The 15,107-nt window shown below is 46.8% G+C and overlaps 1 protein-coding gene across 1 annotated transcript in view; it reads right to left on the minus strand.

The window, feature by feature from the left end:
- Positions 1–896: 896 nt before the first annotated feature.
- Positions 897–15,107, minus strand: part of EEF2K (eukaryotic elongation factor 2 kinase) — a 56,646-nt gene continuing 42,435 nt past the window's right edge. Inside the window, exons 14-18 of the mRNA XM_069486833.1 lie at positions 14,388–14,522; positions 14,034–14,222; positions 10,338–10,462; positions 6,396–6,574; positions 897–4,430 (exon numbers count right to left, since the gene is read on the minus strand). Of these exons, the coding sequence (XP_069342934.1) occupies positions 4,321–4,430; positions 6,396–6,574; positions 10,338–10,462; positions 14,034–14,222; positions 14,388–14,522 (738 nt within the window). The 3' untranslated portion in view covers positions 897–4,320. The remainder of the gene's footprint in view (positions 4,431–6,395; positions 6,575–10,337; positions 10,463–14,033; positions 14,223–14,387; positions 14,523–15,107) is intronic.

Consider the following 15,107-nt stretch of genomic DNA (forward strand, 5'->3'; position numbering starts at 1 on the left):
TGCTGTGCCTGCTGTTCCAGGCCTCTGCAGGGGAACAGAGACACAGCAGGCTGGCTGCACAGCGTGTCTAATGACAAGGTCTAACAGTCTTTCAAATGATCCTCCATTTTCAGACCCATTTCATTGACCCTTCCAGAAGTTCCTCATGCCAATTCCTCAGCCTTGTGGGGGTTCTTTGACAATGAAAGTTGGGTTGTTTCTCAGATTTCCCTACTGCTGACTTAGGATCCAGACTTCCTGGGTCCATTGATTCAGTCGCAGTCCATCTGTATTCCAGCATCCAGAACTTGATTGCGGTTGACTCCTCTCTCTTCATCCTCATGGGCTTATGCCATGGGAAAAAGTCCCCTTCTGTCATTGTACTGGGGATCTGGGAGCAAGTGGACCTAAATGTGTGTGTTTGAGCTACTGTGCACAGTTAGGCTACTGTTCGAATTTCCTAAAAAAAAAAAAAACTGTTAGCTTGAAATCAAAGGATCATACTGGTAATCAAGAGTTTTGGATCAAAAAACACTTTTCTCTGAAGCTGATGATAACCCTGTAATGGCAAGATTATTCCTTATGTTCTACAGGCAAACAAATCAAAACATGGGAGGTTCACATACTTTGCCTAAAGCAAACTGACAGCACATGGGCCAAATCTGGACAGCCTTACAAATTATTAGAATTTATTACAAATGTTAAAAATCAGACCATGTGTTTAAAAAAATCCAATTTTCAGCAGCTCTTGAAAAACTGGAAAATGGGGCAGCACTGGGCCAAACGTCCCACAGTGACAATCACTGGAAGCTCAACGACGGCTGCCCCTTTCGGAGGGTTCACCCCAGCCTCCAGCCAGTTACCTCACTTCATCTTTTACCGGGAGACATTTGAATTCGAGACAGGAAAGAAAGAAACCACTTTATTTGGAAAAACAAAATGGAAGTTAGTACATATGCCAAAACAAATCTGTAACACAGGCCACTTCTCTGGGTCCCACTGAGTATCTGCCTTGAGTAGGGTCCAGTGGTTACCTCAGAGACCAGAAATGCAAGAAAGGGGCAAAAAATCCAAGTGGAGATATGCATATTTCATCTCCTTCCCCTCCCCCCAACAAGCTGCATATACTTGTGTAAACATTTGTTGATTCGTAAAACATGTCTGCGGACAAACATGCTGGGATGAAAAGCAATAAAGTCACTAAAACAGCCACAAAAGCAGTTTTTCTGGATTGGTGCATCCAGGTTGCATTTGATGATAAATTCCCACAGTGCCTCAGGCGAGGGGGAGGAACAGGGATGTTCAGAAGCACTGGGGTTTGGGAGCTTTTTCTCTTCTTATATCCACAAAGCCTGGCATTTCTTTGTTTATTTCCTTATTATCTTTCTCTCTTACTTACAGCAAAACTGAAAGGGTCATTAAACTCCAGTTTAAATTTTATTCCCAGGATCCGCTAATAGCAGCTCTCAAACACTAGCTCCAATGTAGTGCGCCTAGCTAGCAGCGTCACTGTGAAATAGCCTACCTGGCAGAACCGTGGGTTCTCTGTGAGTGAAATGAGGGTGCCAGATGATAATTAGGAACCGGCTCTGCTAATCTCCTGGACTTACATCTGCTTCTTGCACTTGAATGTGTCCTGGGTGAGTTTTTGGTTTTTGGCATGCCCAGCATGTGTGGAAAATGATGATGCCCTAGCCAACTTTAGAAGGCACGTAATATGGTTTTGAAGGTGAAGTTCATCTGCTGGCTTGGAAGGATCTCAGCATCTTGCAGGTTGCTTTTCTACTCTCAATTTGCTTAACCCTATATTCAGGCCATCTCAGCCTCCCAGAGGAGCAGACCAACTACTGACATTAAGGCCACGTGGGTGGGGAATGGAATTGTGGGGCTGATGGTTCAAGCCAATCCAGACAATGAATCGTTAATTGCTTGGAGGAATCGGAGCCTCAAAAAGTAAGTGGAACAACTAGGGCTGACTCTCCATCTATGCACGCACTTGTTGAGTGCCTACTCTGTGACAAGGCACTGTGTTTTTGAGCCCTGGAGGCCACAAAGTTAAGATAACTCCTGCCCTCAGGACTTAATAAAGTAGCTCTCAGTCAACAGAGCAGGAGCTGACAATCTACAGCTCAAGAGGGCTCCCTGTTTTTGTTGAGTAGTTGCAACAGAGGCCATGTGGCCTGCAAAGCCTAAAATCTTTACGATCTGGCCCTTTACAAAAAAGTTTGCCAATTCCTACTAGAGAAGAGATGACATATAACTAAGAAATTAGATGGGAATACAAATTATTTGCATAATAATATCTCAGAGAGGAGGCTGGCTGAATTAACAACAAAAAGCATGAATAATATGAGGCTTGATTACTTTGAAAAGTCACAACAAAGTTCCTTCTTACATTTATCATATGCAACTTAACTATATGCACTGGTTTAACACACACTCACATATCTTAATCAACTACTGATCTGGTACAGACATCAAAGGGCTGATCAGTTCCAACTTCTAAAGGAAAACTGGCTGTGATGAGTCCATATGAAGAAAACCAGGGACGCTGTCATTTATGGGTGGTCTAAGGGATTTTTCAAGGGTAATTTAGACTCCGCTTGATTTTTCCTTTAAGGGTACATTCTGGACTTTGAAACCTAATGCTTGCGCAGGTTCATGACTCCACAGCACTCAACACTAAAGCGTTGAAGGACCTGTTTTAATGAACAGATAAGAATGGTTGACTGGGTACAGTGGCTCATGCCTATAATCCCAGCACTTTGGGAGGCCGAGGCAGAAGGATCGCTTGAGGTCAAGAGCTTGAGACCAGCCTGGGCAACATAGTGAGACTCCATCTTTACAAAAAATTTTAGAATTAGCCAAGCATGGTGGTGCACACCTGTAATCCCCGCTACTCAGGAGGCTGATGCAGGAGGATCACTTGAGCCCAGGAATTTGAGGCTGCAGTGAGCTATGATCATGCCACTGCTCTCTAGCCTGGGCAACAGAGTAAGAATCTGTCTCAAAAAAAAAAAAAGAAAGAAAGAAAAAAAAAATTTGTATGTTATACTCTGCTTTTCTATGTTTTGCTTTTTAAACAAAGAAAGAGAGGCTGCTTTAGCATTTGGGATCGATCAAAGAAGTTTGCTTTCTTTGCTATTTGAAACACCAAATGAAATCATACTAACATGAAATCTAAACTCTGTTTAAAGGAAAAGCTCATTAAATTAAGATAACCATAGCCTGGCCGTAGGGAAACTACCAGAATTAATGAGTGCTTACAGTTCTTGCCCTCTCACTCTCAGACATCTAAGATAAAACCTCAACAGGCTACTGCTGAAAGCATCGTGCTGCAAATTACAAGAAAACCAACGTAGCTTCAAGCAGAAAATGCCAAGGATGGGGTTTGGGGAGCAGATTCTACACAGGAACATCAGATGCTAAGAACATGTTGAGGAACACTGTACAAGGGACACTTCAGTCACGTTGTGGATGCTGCCACTGAGATGCGGAGTACATGTCAGCTTGGAGGAAAGGCTCCAACATTCCAAGCCACTGTCCTTATATGTAAAAGCTTTGAGGTGCACCCTCTTCCACACTAGCTGACGTAGGAGTTGGAGGTAGTAGATGTGTGCATACAAAAGTCAAACCTGTTTTGTAAAGCTCACCATAGAAAGCATGCTTAAAAAACGGAATTTGGCTGTAGGCCAGAAAATCAGTAGCATTATGGGAGGGAAGTAAACTAAAAGATTAGAAAACAGTCAGTAAGCGAGCCCTTCCCTAGAGCCGAAGGGGGTGTAGGTATTGTACAACCTCACATCCACCGAAAAATGCCATACACGCTTCCAAATGCTTCAAGAAAGAAGGCTTCGTGCTAAGTCACAACAATACGCATCCCCCGGGAAGTTAGCGTGCAGCCCCTACACTCCCCTTCCCGATTTACAAAACGCAGGGCTCTGGGGGCCTGAGATTTCAGTCCAGCCTGAAAGGGCTGGTGAGCGGAGCCCTAACATTGGCCATCCAAGGCAAAAAGCACTTTCTTACATCTCGTGACAAAAAAAGGAAATACAAATAAAAATAGAACTTCAAAATGATATGTCAGTTCATTAGGCTGCTTTTTCAATCCCCACTCCCCCAAAAATGCTGACCCCCTAAGGGACAGCTGTAGTGTCTCTGCTAGTAGCAAAGACATTTTCGAGAGTCAAAAAATGAAATACAAAAAAAAAAAAAAGTTGATTTACAACACACTAAAAATGCTTTCCCCAAACTAAGTAAGTCCTTTTTTTTTTTTTTTTCTTTTTCTTTTTCTCCTAGCCCTTTGGCTTGGGACTAGCTGGCAGTGATCCTCCTGGCAGGTCACTCTTCCATCTGGGCCCAGGCCTCCTCTGCCTTCTGGTAGTACTGGTTGGCCAGCCGGCCCTTCATGGCCTCCATGGCTGCCTCTGCCGCCTGGGTGTACAAGTCCCCTGAAAGAGAGCAAAGTGGGGCACAAAGTCGTGATCTGCCTGTTGTTTTTGCCAGCCCAGTGTCCCCTACTCCTCCCTGGGAGTGCACCTGAGGCTTCCTAAGGAACCCAAACTACCCCTTTTGCCCTCTCCCTCCTGCCAGGTGTTCTGGGTGGTGCTTTAAGGGTGGGCATGCAATCAAGCCTGACCAATCAGAGCACTCTGCCCCCCCCCCCACCATCCAGAGATTGGTCCAGTCTTCAGCATGGCCAATCAGAGGAAGCCATCTCAATGACCACAGTGATTGGTTTAGGGATGCGCAGGTGATTCAATTTGAGCCAATGGGAATCAGGCTGAGGACTTCTGCAGAACTAACTGGGGATATATGAAAATGGAAGAAATAGACTATAAACAGCTTCACCTCAGCTCAAGACAGATTTTGCTACCAAATTCTATGAATTCATGCAAAAGTTACAAAACTACTTTTGGTTTTCAGATGTTTATGGATTTAGAAATTTTAAATAAGATTATAGATTTGCATTATTATTTTCTAATTTTTTATACAACTTTAAAAAGAAAAACCTTTTTAAACTTAGCTTCATCCTACACTTGTGAAATCAGGAATTTAGTAAGTTTATTATGTACTATGGACTGAATGCCTGTGTCCCCCTTCCCCCTGTCAGGCCCCCCGATGCACAAATTCAAATGTTGAGGCCCTAATGCATGATAAGACTGTATTTGGAGATAGGGCCTGTGTATTGGACTGTCTTGTGTGGCTATACCAGAATACCACAGACTGGGTAATTGCTCATGAACAGAAATTTGGCTCACAGTTCTGGAGGATGGGAAATCCAAGAGCCTGGCAACAGCATCTGGTGAAGGCCTTAATGCTGCACCATCCCATGGCAGAAGGCAGAAGGGCCAGAGAGGGTGAGTACAAGTGAGCAAGGGGGCTCCAAATTCACTTTTGCAACAAAGCCACTATCGCAATGACTGACCCACTCCTGGGGTGAGAACATAATCCATTCAGCAGGGTGGAGCCTTCATGGCTGAATCACCTGTTAATACTATCACTATGGCAATTACATTTCAACATGCCTTCTGGAGCAGACATGCAAACCACAGCAGCCTGTGAGAAGGTAACAAAAGTTAAATGAGGTCATAAGGTGAGGCCGTCATCACACAGGGCTGGTGCCCTTACAGAAAGAAGAGACAGCAAGAATGTTCTCTCTCTGCACTTGCATCCAGAAGAAAGGTCTTGTGAGCAAACAGTGAGATGATCGCTGTCTAAAAACTGGAAACTGAATTGGCCAGCACCTTGATCTTGGACTTCCCAGCCTCCAGAACTGTGAGAAATAAATTTTTGTTGTTTAAGCCACTCAGTCTATGGTATTTTGCTATAGCAGCCCAAGCAAACTAATACATTATGTAACAGAAAAAAATATATAACTTGTCCATCAACTGATGAACAGATAAACAAAATATGGTATATCCAGACAATGGAATCTTATTTGGCAATAAAAAGGAAAGGAGTTCTGATACATGCACAATATAGATGAATCCTGAAAACATTATTCTAAGTGAAAAAAGCCAGACACAAAAGGCCTCATATTGTATCATCCCATTTATATGAAATGTCCAGAATAGGCAAATCCAGAGACAGAAAGTAGGCTAGAGGCTGGCAGGGATAGGGGTGGGGGGAATTGGGAGTGGCTGCTAACTGGTACCGGGTTTCTTTTTGGCGTGAGGGAAACGTCCTGGAATTATATAGTGGTGATGATTGCACAATACTGTGACTATACTAAAAACTCGACCATATACTTCAAGATGGTGAATTTTAGGTTATGAAAATCTGAACTCAATTTTTAAAATTGCAAAACTCCCCCACAAAACCCTAACATATAACCATCAAAATAAAAATGTTCATCTTCGTATGAGCTCCATAAAGGAAGAGGCTCACCCAGGGGCAGGTCTGCCAGGCCCTACCTGATCTCTGCGGGTCCTTCTCCAGCCTGCAGCCGCCTGTGAACAGCATCTCGGCCTCCCTGGCCAGCAGCGTGTACCGGGGCTCATCTTGCATCCCGTCGTACTCGCCACCCTCATCGCAATCTGTCCTCTCCAGGGCAGCATTGTACCAGTGCAGGGCCTCCACCCAGTCTTGGCATCTTGCCAGGAGATGAGAGGGAAAGGGGAGGTTACCATGGCAATGGAGTGGAAGGGAGAAGGGCCACTCAGCAGGAGGGGAAGTCAGGGATCCCAGCAGGGCCACCACTTATGGTTCACAACCCATCATACCCACGACCACCACATCTCAGGGACACCTTCATATTGTAGATTTATATACTGATTAAGAGAGCAGTCAAGTAGCTTTTCCTTAACAAAATCAGTATATTACAACAATTTCCCAAGAGATAGAAGGAAGTAGAGCGCCTTGAGGAAGGGAGCCATTTTTCTAGTTTGCACCAAAGCACCTATGAGCTAGCATCAGCAGCGTCCTGGCGGAGCTGCCCTCTGAATCGGGTAAAGAACGGGTGCACGGGACACCCTCCGCAGAGGCCTCCAGGGCCATCTGAGCTAACAGCAACCGTTCAGCCCCCTTTTCTGCCCTCCTGCGCTGGCCAGCCCTTGCTCTCCTGCAGCACAACGTACAGCTTACCCTGGAATAGCCGACTCCCCCCTCTTCCAGCTCTGTCCCCCTACCCTCATCCTCCTCCCACTGCAGCACACGTATGGCCACCGCACCCCCAAGGGCATGCACAGATTCCCGCCAAACCACACAACACAGAATACAGAGCCAACAGGGCGGTGGGCTCTTTTTCTTTGGGTGTAACCCATGTGAGTAACTGTTTACAGTATATCAGGAAAGAGCAAAGAGCGAGACCCAGATAAGAAGGTCTGTAGTTCTCATGAAATCTTCCAGGAGCAACAGCTCTAACGACGCACTGTCCTCTCTCCGTGGCCACAGCACCCTCCGAGGCCTAATCTGACCCGGTCTGCCCTCCTTACCGGCTCCTGCTCATCATCCTCTGCGCCAGGCTCACAGGTTCACCTCCTATTCCCCAAACGTGCGGCTCCTGCCTGCTCCTTGGCCGTTCCAACTGCTGTTCCCTCGCCTTGGAACATTCTTCCCCTAATTCTTTCCACACCTGGCACCTTGCTGCTGTTTGGATGTGTGTTCCTTCCAAAACTCGTGTTGAGATTTGATTGCCAGAGTGACAGTATTAGGAGGAGGGACATCTGAGAGCTGACTGGGCTGTGAAGGCCCTGCTCTCGTGAACAGCTTCATGCTGTTACGGGGGAGTGGGTTCATCATCAAAGGGTGAGCTTGGCCCCCTACGACTTTTCTCTCTCTTCCCTTCCCTGTCACCCTCTTCTCCTTCTACCATGTGAAGCAGGAAGGCCCTTGCCAGATGCTGGACTTCCCAGCCTCCAGAACTGTGAGCCAGTAAGTTTCTCTTTATGATGAATTACCCAGTCTCAGGTATTGTTTTATAGCAGCACAAAACAAAGACACTTCTCACCCCTCCAGACTCAGCTCACAAAGCACCTCTTCAGAGCCCCCTGTCCCCAAACACCCTGTTTCTTACAACAGTTATTGCAATCTTCAATTCTCCTTGTTCACTTGTTTATTATGGTCTCCCCTGACTAGCATATAAGCCCCAAGAAGGCGGGGGCCTTAGTCTGTTTTGTTAACTGTTAGAATTCCCAGGGCCTGGCAAGCAGCACAGGCTCAAATATCTGCTGAATGAATAAATGTAAACCAGTGACTGTCTGGGATGGTTTTCAGGAGATAACCTTGACTCCATTTTATCTTATTAAAAAATGGAAATCATTTGAAAATTATTGGTCGCATGCTCAACAAACTTGAGTTTTAAAGCTGGCTGGAAGTCACTAGACTAGATGACTTCACTCCTTTCTGCTCTGACCCTCCCCCGTCTTAAAGGGCAAAGCAGAATTGTCCCGAAAACATTATATGGGAAAGGGCCTAATCTCTCCCTGCCCACCCCCACCAACACTATCCCAGTGATACGGTGCCCACCCTGCCTTGGAATTTCCAACATCTTTTCCTTTCCCTATTAGATGGCAACTTCAGAGAGCCAAAACCCCTTAAATGCACATTTGGGCCCTGCCTTACCCATAGCTGGTCCTTAATTAACACTCCCAGAATGGAAGAGGTTAGACCTGCTTGGAATAAGGATGAAGAATAAAAAAAAAAAAAAAAAAAGACTACAGCAGAAGCTATAAAAAAAATCTTGATAGATTTAACTATATAAATACTAAAAACAGGTGTGTCCCCAAACCCAATAAACAAAAGTCATTATGTGATGCCTGTGTCCTCACCCCATCTATGGTAGCCATCTCTGAAAAACACCTTTTTAAAGAGAAACACATGCCAAAGGGATAATGGCCTTAATATGCAAAGAATTCTTACAAATCAATAAAAAATCTATCACCTTGAATAGAAATAAAAAGTAGAAAAAGGCAGGAGCACACCTAGCAAAGACTTTTAAGGATCACAGATGCAAATATCCAACGCCCAGCTCCAGCTACCCCCACGCATGCGGTGCTTCCCCAATGGGCACCATGCGTATACACTGGCATTTGACCTGATACGATCACGTCAAGTCTTTTTTTGATTACTTCCCCTCCATGTCAGTAGATATACACTGGCTGAGGGATGAGAAGGCCTAAGTTTTGACCCTGCCGTGTCCCAGGTATTTGACCAGGGGCAAAGACCCCTCACTTCTTAGAACTGCAGTTTAGTCATCCATAAAATGGGGCCAAAAATACCTGCCCTGTCTGTGTCAAAGAGATGTGTTGGTTCATTCATTCACACAACTGCTGAGCCAGGCTCTGTGCTAGACACTGGGACCACAGCAACGTAGGAGACCCGATGTTTGTTTTTGATGAAATAAGATCACAGGATGAAGTGTTATCCAAACATAAGGGAGCATTACTGTTACACGGTAGGTGTCTGATAAATGTTGGGGCTACGTGATATGTAATACAGGCAGGATGCCATGTGTCCAGAAGTGTTTGACCCTGGGAGCTTGATATGATAGAGCCACAGTCCTGACTTTACTTTGAAACCCCTGAGGGAGCTGAGACCTTGACACCAGCGAGGAGGGAACCGCCATGGTGCTCTGATCCTGGAGGTTTAGACAATGAAGGTGCCCACCCCACTCCCTTCTAGAAAGCCACGGGATGCTCCTGAGGATGGGGTGGGGGTAGCCAAGTTCCAACGGGCACCAGAGACGGTGAGCAAAGCATCCCACGATAACTTCAATGCCCCTACACAACCTCTGCCCCTGGACTTCTGGGACCTTCTACTGGCCAAGCCAACTCCCTGAAATGACTGGGCCGTCCACTGCAGGAACCTGTCCTGGCATCTCAGCCTGAAGGATAAATGAAAAGGGTTGACACCTACAGAGCCGCAACCTTCAGGAGTCTCGAAGCCATTGGGGAAATCTCACCCTGGAGCTTGCCTCCTTCTACCTGCTCCTTCTTAGAAGTGAAAAATAATACAAATAAAAATAAAAGTAGGAAAAGCCAATTAAAATCACCCATCATCCTAACACCTAGGGACAACCACTCTGACCTTGACGCTGCATATCTCAGATTTTTTCTTGCATATACTGGCTAGAACGGCTGCCGTGTGTCACGCACTTTACATGCTGGGCACCGTGAGAGTCACGGGCAACATCTCATTCACTCCTTGCACAACAGCCCCAGGATACGGATGCTATAACTACTCCCAGCTTGCAAAACGAAGAAACTGAGGCCAAGGAGGTAAAATAACTTGCCCAATGTCACTGGATTGGTAATGGGGAACCAAGACTGGAACCTGGGTCTGTCCTAACGCTGGAAGGCAGCGTCCGCCCGCAGCCCTGATTCCCACCAGCTCCACCTGAGTGACAGCCGCAGTACCTGTCTGGGCTGAGGTTCTGGCCGCTGTCAAAAGCTCGTGCCACCAGGATCATGGACTGTCTGTCGCCAGCTTCAGCTGCCTTCAGTAAGTAATCGAATCCTTTTGTTTTATTCTCTTCTGTCTCCTGTTGATACAAACCAAAGAGGGAGAAAGCAAAGCAAATGAGGCTTGCGTTAGAGGAGGCTGCCAAGATCTCACTAGTCAATCCTCCCCGTTTCTTGAGTTATTTTGAGAGCTCTGGGCTGGGCTGCTGTAGAAGTATATGTCAGCCATTTTTAGTATATTCGCAGAACCGTGTAACCATCATCACGATCAATTCCAGAATACTTCTACCAATCCAAGAAACTCCATACCCTTCAACTGTCAATCTCCCCTCACCCCTGCTCTCCCCAGCCTGCCCAGCGCTAGGCAACGACTAGTCTACCTGCCATCACCATGGATTGCCTGTTCTGGACATTTCCTGTAAACGGAATCATACATGTGATCCTTTGTGACTGGCTTCTTTCACTTAGCATGATCCCTTCAAGGTTCATCTATGTCGTAGCATGCATCAGGACTTCATTTCTTTTTATGATCAAATGGTAGTCCATTGTGTGCTCATCTCACATTTTGTTTATCCATTCATCCAATGATGGACGTTTAGGTTGTTTCCACTTCTTAGTTATTATGAATAATGCTGCTATGAACACTCGTGTACAAGTTTTTGTGTGGATGTATGTTCTTATTCTTTTGGGTACGTAGCTACGAGTGGAATTGCTGGGTCACATGTACCTTTATGTGTAGCCTTTTGAGGAGCTGCCTGCCTGTTTTCCACAGTGGTTGAACCTTTGCACGTTCTCCCCAGCAGTGTAGGAGAGTTCCAGCCTCCACTCTGGTCCCCTGCGGACCATTCCACAGCAGCTACAGAGATGCTTTTGTTTTATTTTTTAGAGATGGGGTCTTGCTCTGTCACCCAGGCTGAAATACAGTGGTGGGATCATAGCTCACTGCAGCCTCGAACTCCTGGGCTCGAGTGTTCCTCCTGCCTCAGCCTCCCAAGTAGCTGGGACTATAGGCATGTGCCATCATGCCCGGCTAACTTTTTTTTTTTTTTTTTTTTTTAAAGTAGAGACAGGGTCTCACTATGTTGCCCAGGCTGGCCTTAAACGATCCTCCTGCCTGAACCTTCCAAAGTGCTAGGATTCCAGGCTAGAACATTTAGCCGGAGAGATGCTCTTAAAACCTAAGTCAGGTCACGTTACTCTATTAAAACTGCTCCATTGCCTTATTACCTCGCTCAGAGACAAATCCAAAACTTTCATAGTGGCTTATAATGTTCTTCTTAACCTTCAAGCTTCAAGAAGTGTGGCAGGGACTACCACTTACCCCCACCAGCCACTCTCATTCTCCCCCGCCATGTCTTCACTGGGCATAAGGCTGACCAGCTAATGACTACATTTCCCAGGCTCCCCTGCAGCCAGAGCCTGTGTCCTAATACAAGAGGCCTATCCCATCACTCTTGATCACATGCCCCATCATATTTTTTCCTCCCTTGCACTTTAGAACAATGCTTGGTGCAAGTGCTCAATAAAGGTTAGCTACTTTTAATTCTATTGGAAATGTTTTTATTTGTTAATTATTATCTGTATTACATCCTAACCCATCTGAAAAGGTTTCCCCATGAGCGCAGAGATCTTGTCTGCCTTACCCACTGCTGTGAATAAGAACCTAAGACAGTGCCCAGGTTCTCAAAATGCAGGTACCCGAATGAATGAATGTCTTAGCAAGACAACAGAAAAAGGCCCAAAGAGTGGGGGCGCTGGGGGAAGTGGGAAAGGGGCTTCTAGAGCACACAGTGGCCTCTCAGCGCACGTGGTGATCACTTTCCTTGCTAAGCTGTAGCCTGGCCGGAACACAGCTCACGTCCTTCCTGCCTGCTGTGTCCTAACCCCACACCGCTCTATGCAGCCACACTCCTGCTAGGGGAAGCTGCCAGAGTCTGTCCCCTAGAGAAAGGCCCTTGGAACACCTATAGATGAGGAAGCTGCGCTTGCTGCTTAATTCCTTTACAAAGTTGCTGGGGCGGGGCGCAGATGGTGTAAATAGCATGGGATTGCAAGGCGAGTTCGAAAGTCTCAGAGAGATGGGATCACCCGTGGTCCTGGTCCCCTGCACTCTTTTATTCTGCCCTCAAACACTTCTGAGCTGTCCTCTCTGTGCCGGGCTCCGCGGTAAAAGCTCGCACAGGCTGAATGCAGCTGTGTGCCGGAGTCGGCTTGCACAGGTTTGCAACAGACTTAAATTTTCAGGGATTTGGCAAGCCAGTTGTAAAACACGGCCATTATTAAAAATTATATCACATAAATTATGCTTATGAGATAACATAATTATGAGATGACTTATATTAAATGAATTATATTAAAAAACCAAGGCAATAAATACTCAAAACTCATCACCTCCTCATTATTTTTACTACATTTTACTATTATCTATGTTCTTGAGTTTATTTATGTCTGTTGCAGGGTTGCTCAACCTTGGCACTAGAGACATTTGGACCAGACACTTTGTGGAGGGCTGTCTTATGTTGTGTGTGATGTTTAACACAATCCCCATCTCTACCCACCAGATGCCAGTAGCACCTCACTGTTTATCACAATCAAATGTCTCCAGACCTTGCTAAATGTCCCCTGGGGAAGGAGAAGGCAAAATCCCTGCTTAAGAACTGGTTGAGAACCACCGCTCACTGCGTGTGTATGACGGAAACACCAGATAACGATGTGCCACTGCCCACTCTCCCCAGCTCCGTGTTCAGTGATGTCACCATGGTAACTTGAAATTGGCCGTGGTGGGAGCACGTACCCCACAGAAAGCAGATGACGCTGCAAATCAGGGTTTGACTTATTGTTCTGTCAATTACCTGAACTTAAGAAAGGATAGAGCTTACAAGCGGGTCGAGTCTGTGGCCATTCTATTGTGACAACCACAGGAAATCAAAGAAATATTCCTCCAGTATTTAAAACTACGATCCGATTCAGGAAAGAAGTTGGTCACATCAGTGGCAAATGAAGTTCCAGTTCTAACATATCTCATTTTCATCTTATTTATGTCAGACTACACTCTTCATCAAGTGTAACCATAGGTTGGCTATGGATACAAGAGTTTCAACAATAATCAGTGAAGTATACTGTGAAAATCAATTGACTATATGGAATTTATAATAAAGAGTACTTTTTTTGTTATTTGTAAGCTGAATGCTAATATTATTATTATTTATTTATTTTGTTTTTGAGACACGGTCTTGCTCTCCCTAGCTAGAGAGTGCAGTGGCATCATCATAGCCCACTGCAACCTTAAACTTCTGGGCTCAAGTGATCCTCCCACCTCAGCCTCCCGAGTAGCTGGGCCTACAGGCACATGCCACCACGCCCAGCTAATTTTTAAATTTTTTGTAGAGATGAGATCTTGCTATGTTGCCCAGGAGGGTCTTGAACTCCTGGCCTCAAGCAATTCTCCTGCCTCAAAGTGCTGGGATTACAGGCATGAGCCACCACGCCTAGCCAGTTTCAACTAACTTTGAAGGATCTGCCCCCAAAGCGACGGCCAGGACATTTCTGTGCGCTGCATAAACTTCTAGCAGGGGAGGCAGGTGAATGAACGACCAACAGGAAGGGAGGTGGCCGAGTGACGGGTTAATCAGGCCTCCCCCGACCCCTCACCTTCACAGAGACGTCGGCCAGGATGTGGTGGGGCAGCTGTGAGTACATGAGCCCCAGGCCCACGATGGCCTCCAGCTCGCCCAGGTCGGCCGCGTGCTCCAGATGGAAGACCGCCGACTCGCGGTCCCACTCTTCGTCCTTCTCGCAGAAGCGCCCGCCCTCGTGGTAGCGCACCATGGCCAGATGGACCTGCCACACAGACTGCGGTGTTGGCCCGGCTGTCTGGGAGGCCGAAGCTGCACCCCAGGGCCGCCCAGCCAAGCCTGCGGGAGGAAGCGATTAGCGGAGGAGAGGCGTGAGCTGGGGGCCTCCGGGTTAGTGCAGAGAGGGCTCTGAGACGGGTATCGTGGATACCTTCCCCAGAATGGACTTCCCGATTTTCTTTTCAAGGTCCAGAGCATTAAGCCTTTGCACTTCCAGGGCCACGGCCGAAGCCCTCGGCAGGTGGAGGCGGGAGGAGTTGAGGAGATTCCACTTCTCTACACAGACCTGAAGGGAGAGAACCGGCCAGAGAAGCGCGGGGCTGGGGTGGGCACATCGTCAAGGGTTGGCAGCCCCCACTACTCAGGAGCCTGGCTGGAAAGGGGGGAGCGAACCCTCACGGTGTCACAATTTTATTGGACAAACATGGCTCCAATTTTAACAGTTCAAATGCCACCAGCAACAGGGCCACTAGCTGCCACTAACCGAACAGACTGCAGGAGCTCAAGGATGCGTTTCCCCCTCGTTTATCAGTGCAGCAACCCCCATGCCAGCTCCCCATAGAAGGCACCAGAAGAGCCTGACTCAGACCTTCCAGCAAGTCACTTTGCTTTCCTCTGTGAAATCACCACAGTGCCACGGGCAACATCCACAGGGTGGTTCAGAGAATGGGTTTAGAAAATACATAACTTCTGCCAGCCAAAGACGCCCTGGTCCAGAAGTTCTTGCAGCATGAAGCTGGGTATCTATGTGCGGTCCCGTGTGTGTGCTAAGCATCCCACAATGCACAGGGCAGCCCCCACAGCAAAGGATGATCCAGCTCAGAAGGCCAAGAACACCACGCCTGAGCAACCCTGCTCCACACTGAGCTGA

Source organism: Eulemur rufifrons, chromosome 14 (genome assembly GCF_041146395.1).
Source record: "Eulemur rufifrons isolate Redbay chromosome 14, OSU_ERuf_1, whole genome shotgun sequence".
Classification (NCBI taxonomy): domain Eukaryota; kingdom Metazoa; phylum Chordata; class Mammalia; order Primates; family Lemuridae; genus Eulemur; species Eulemur rufifrons.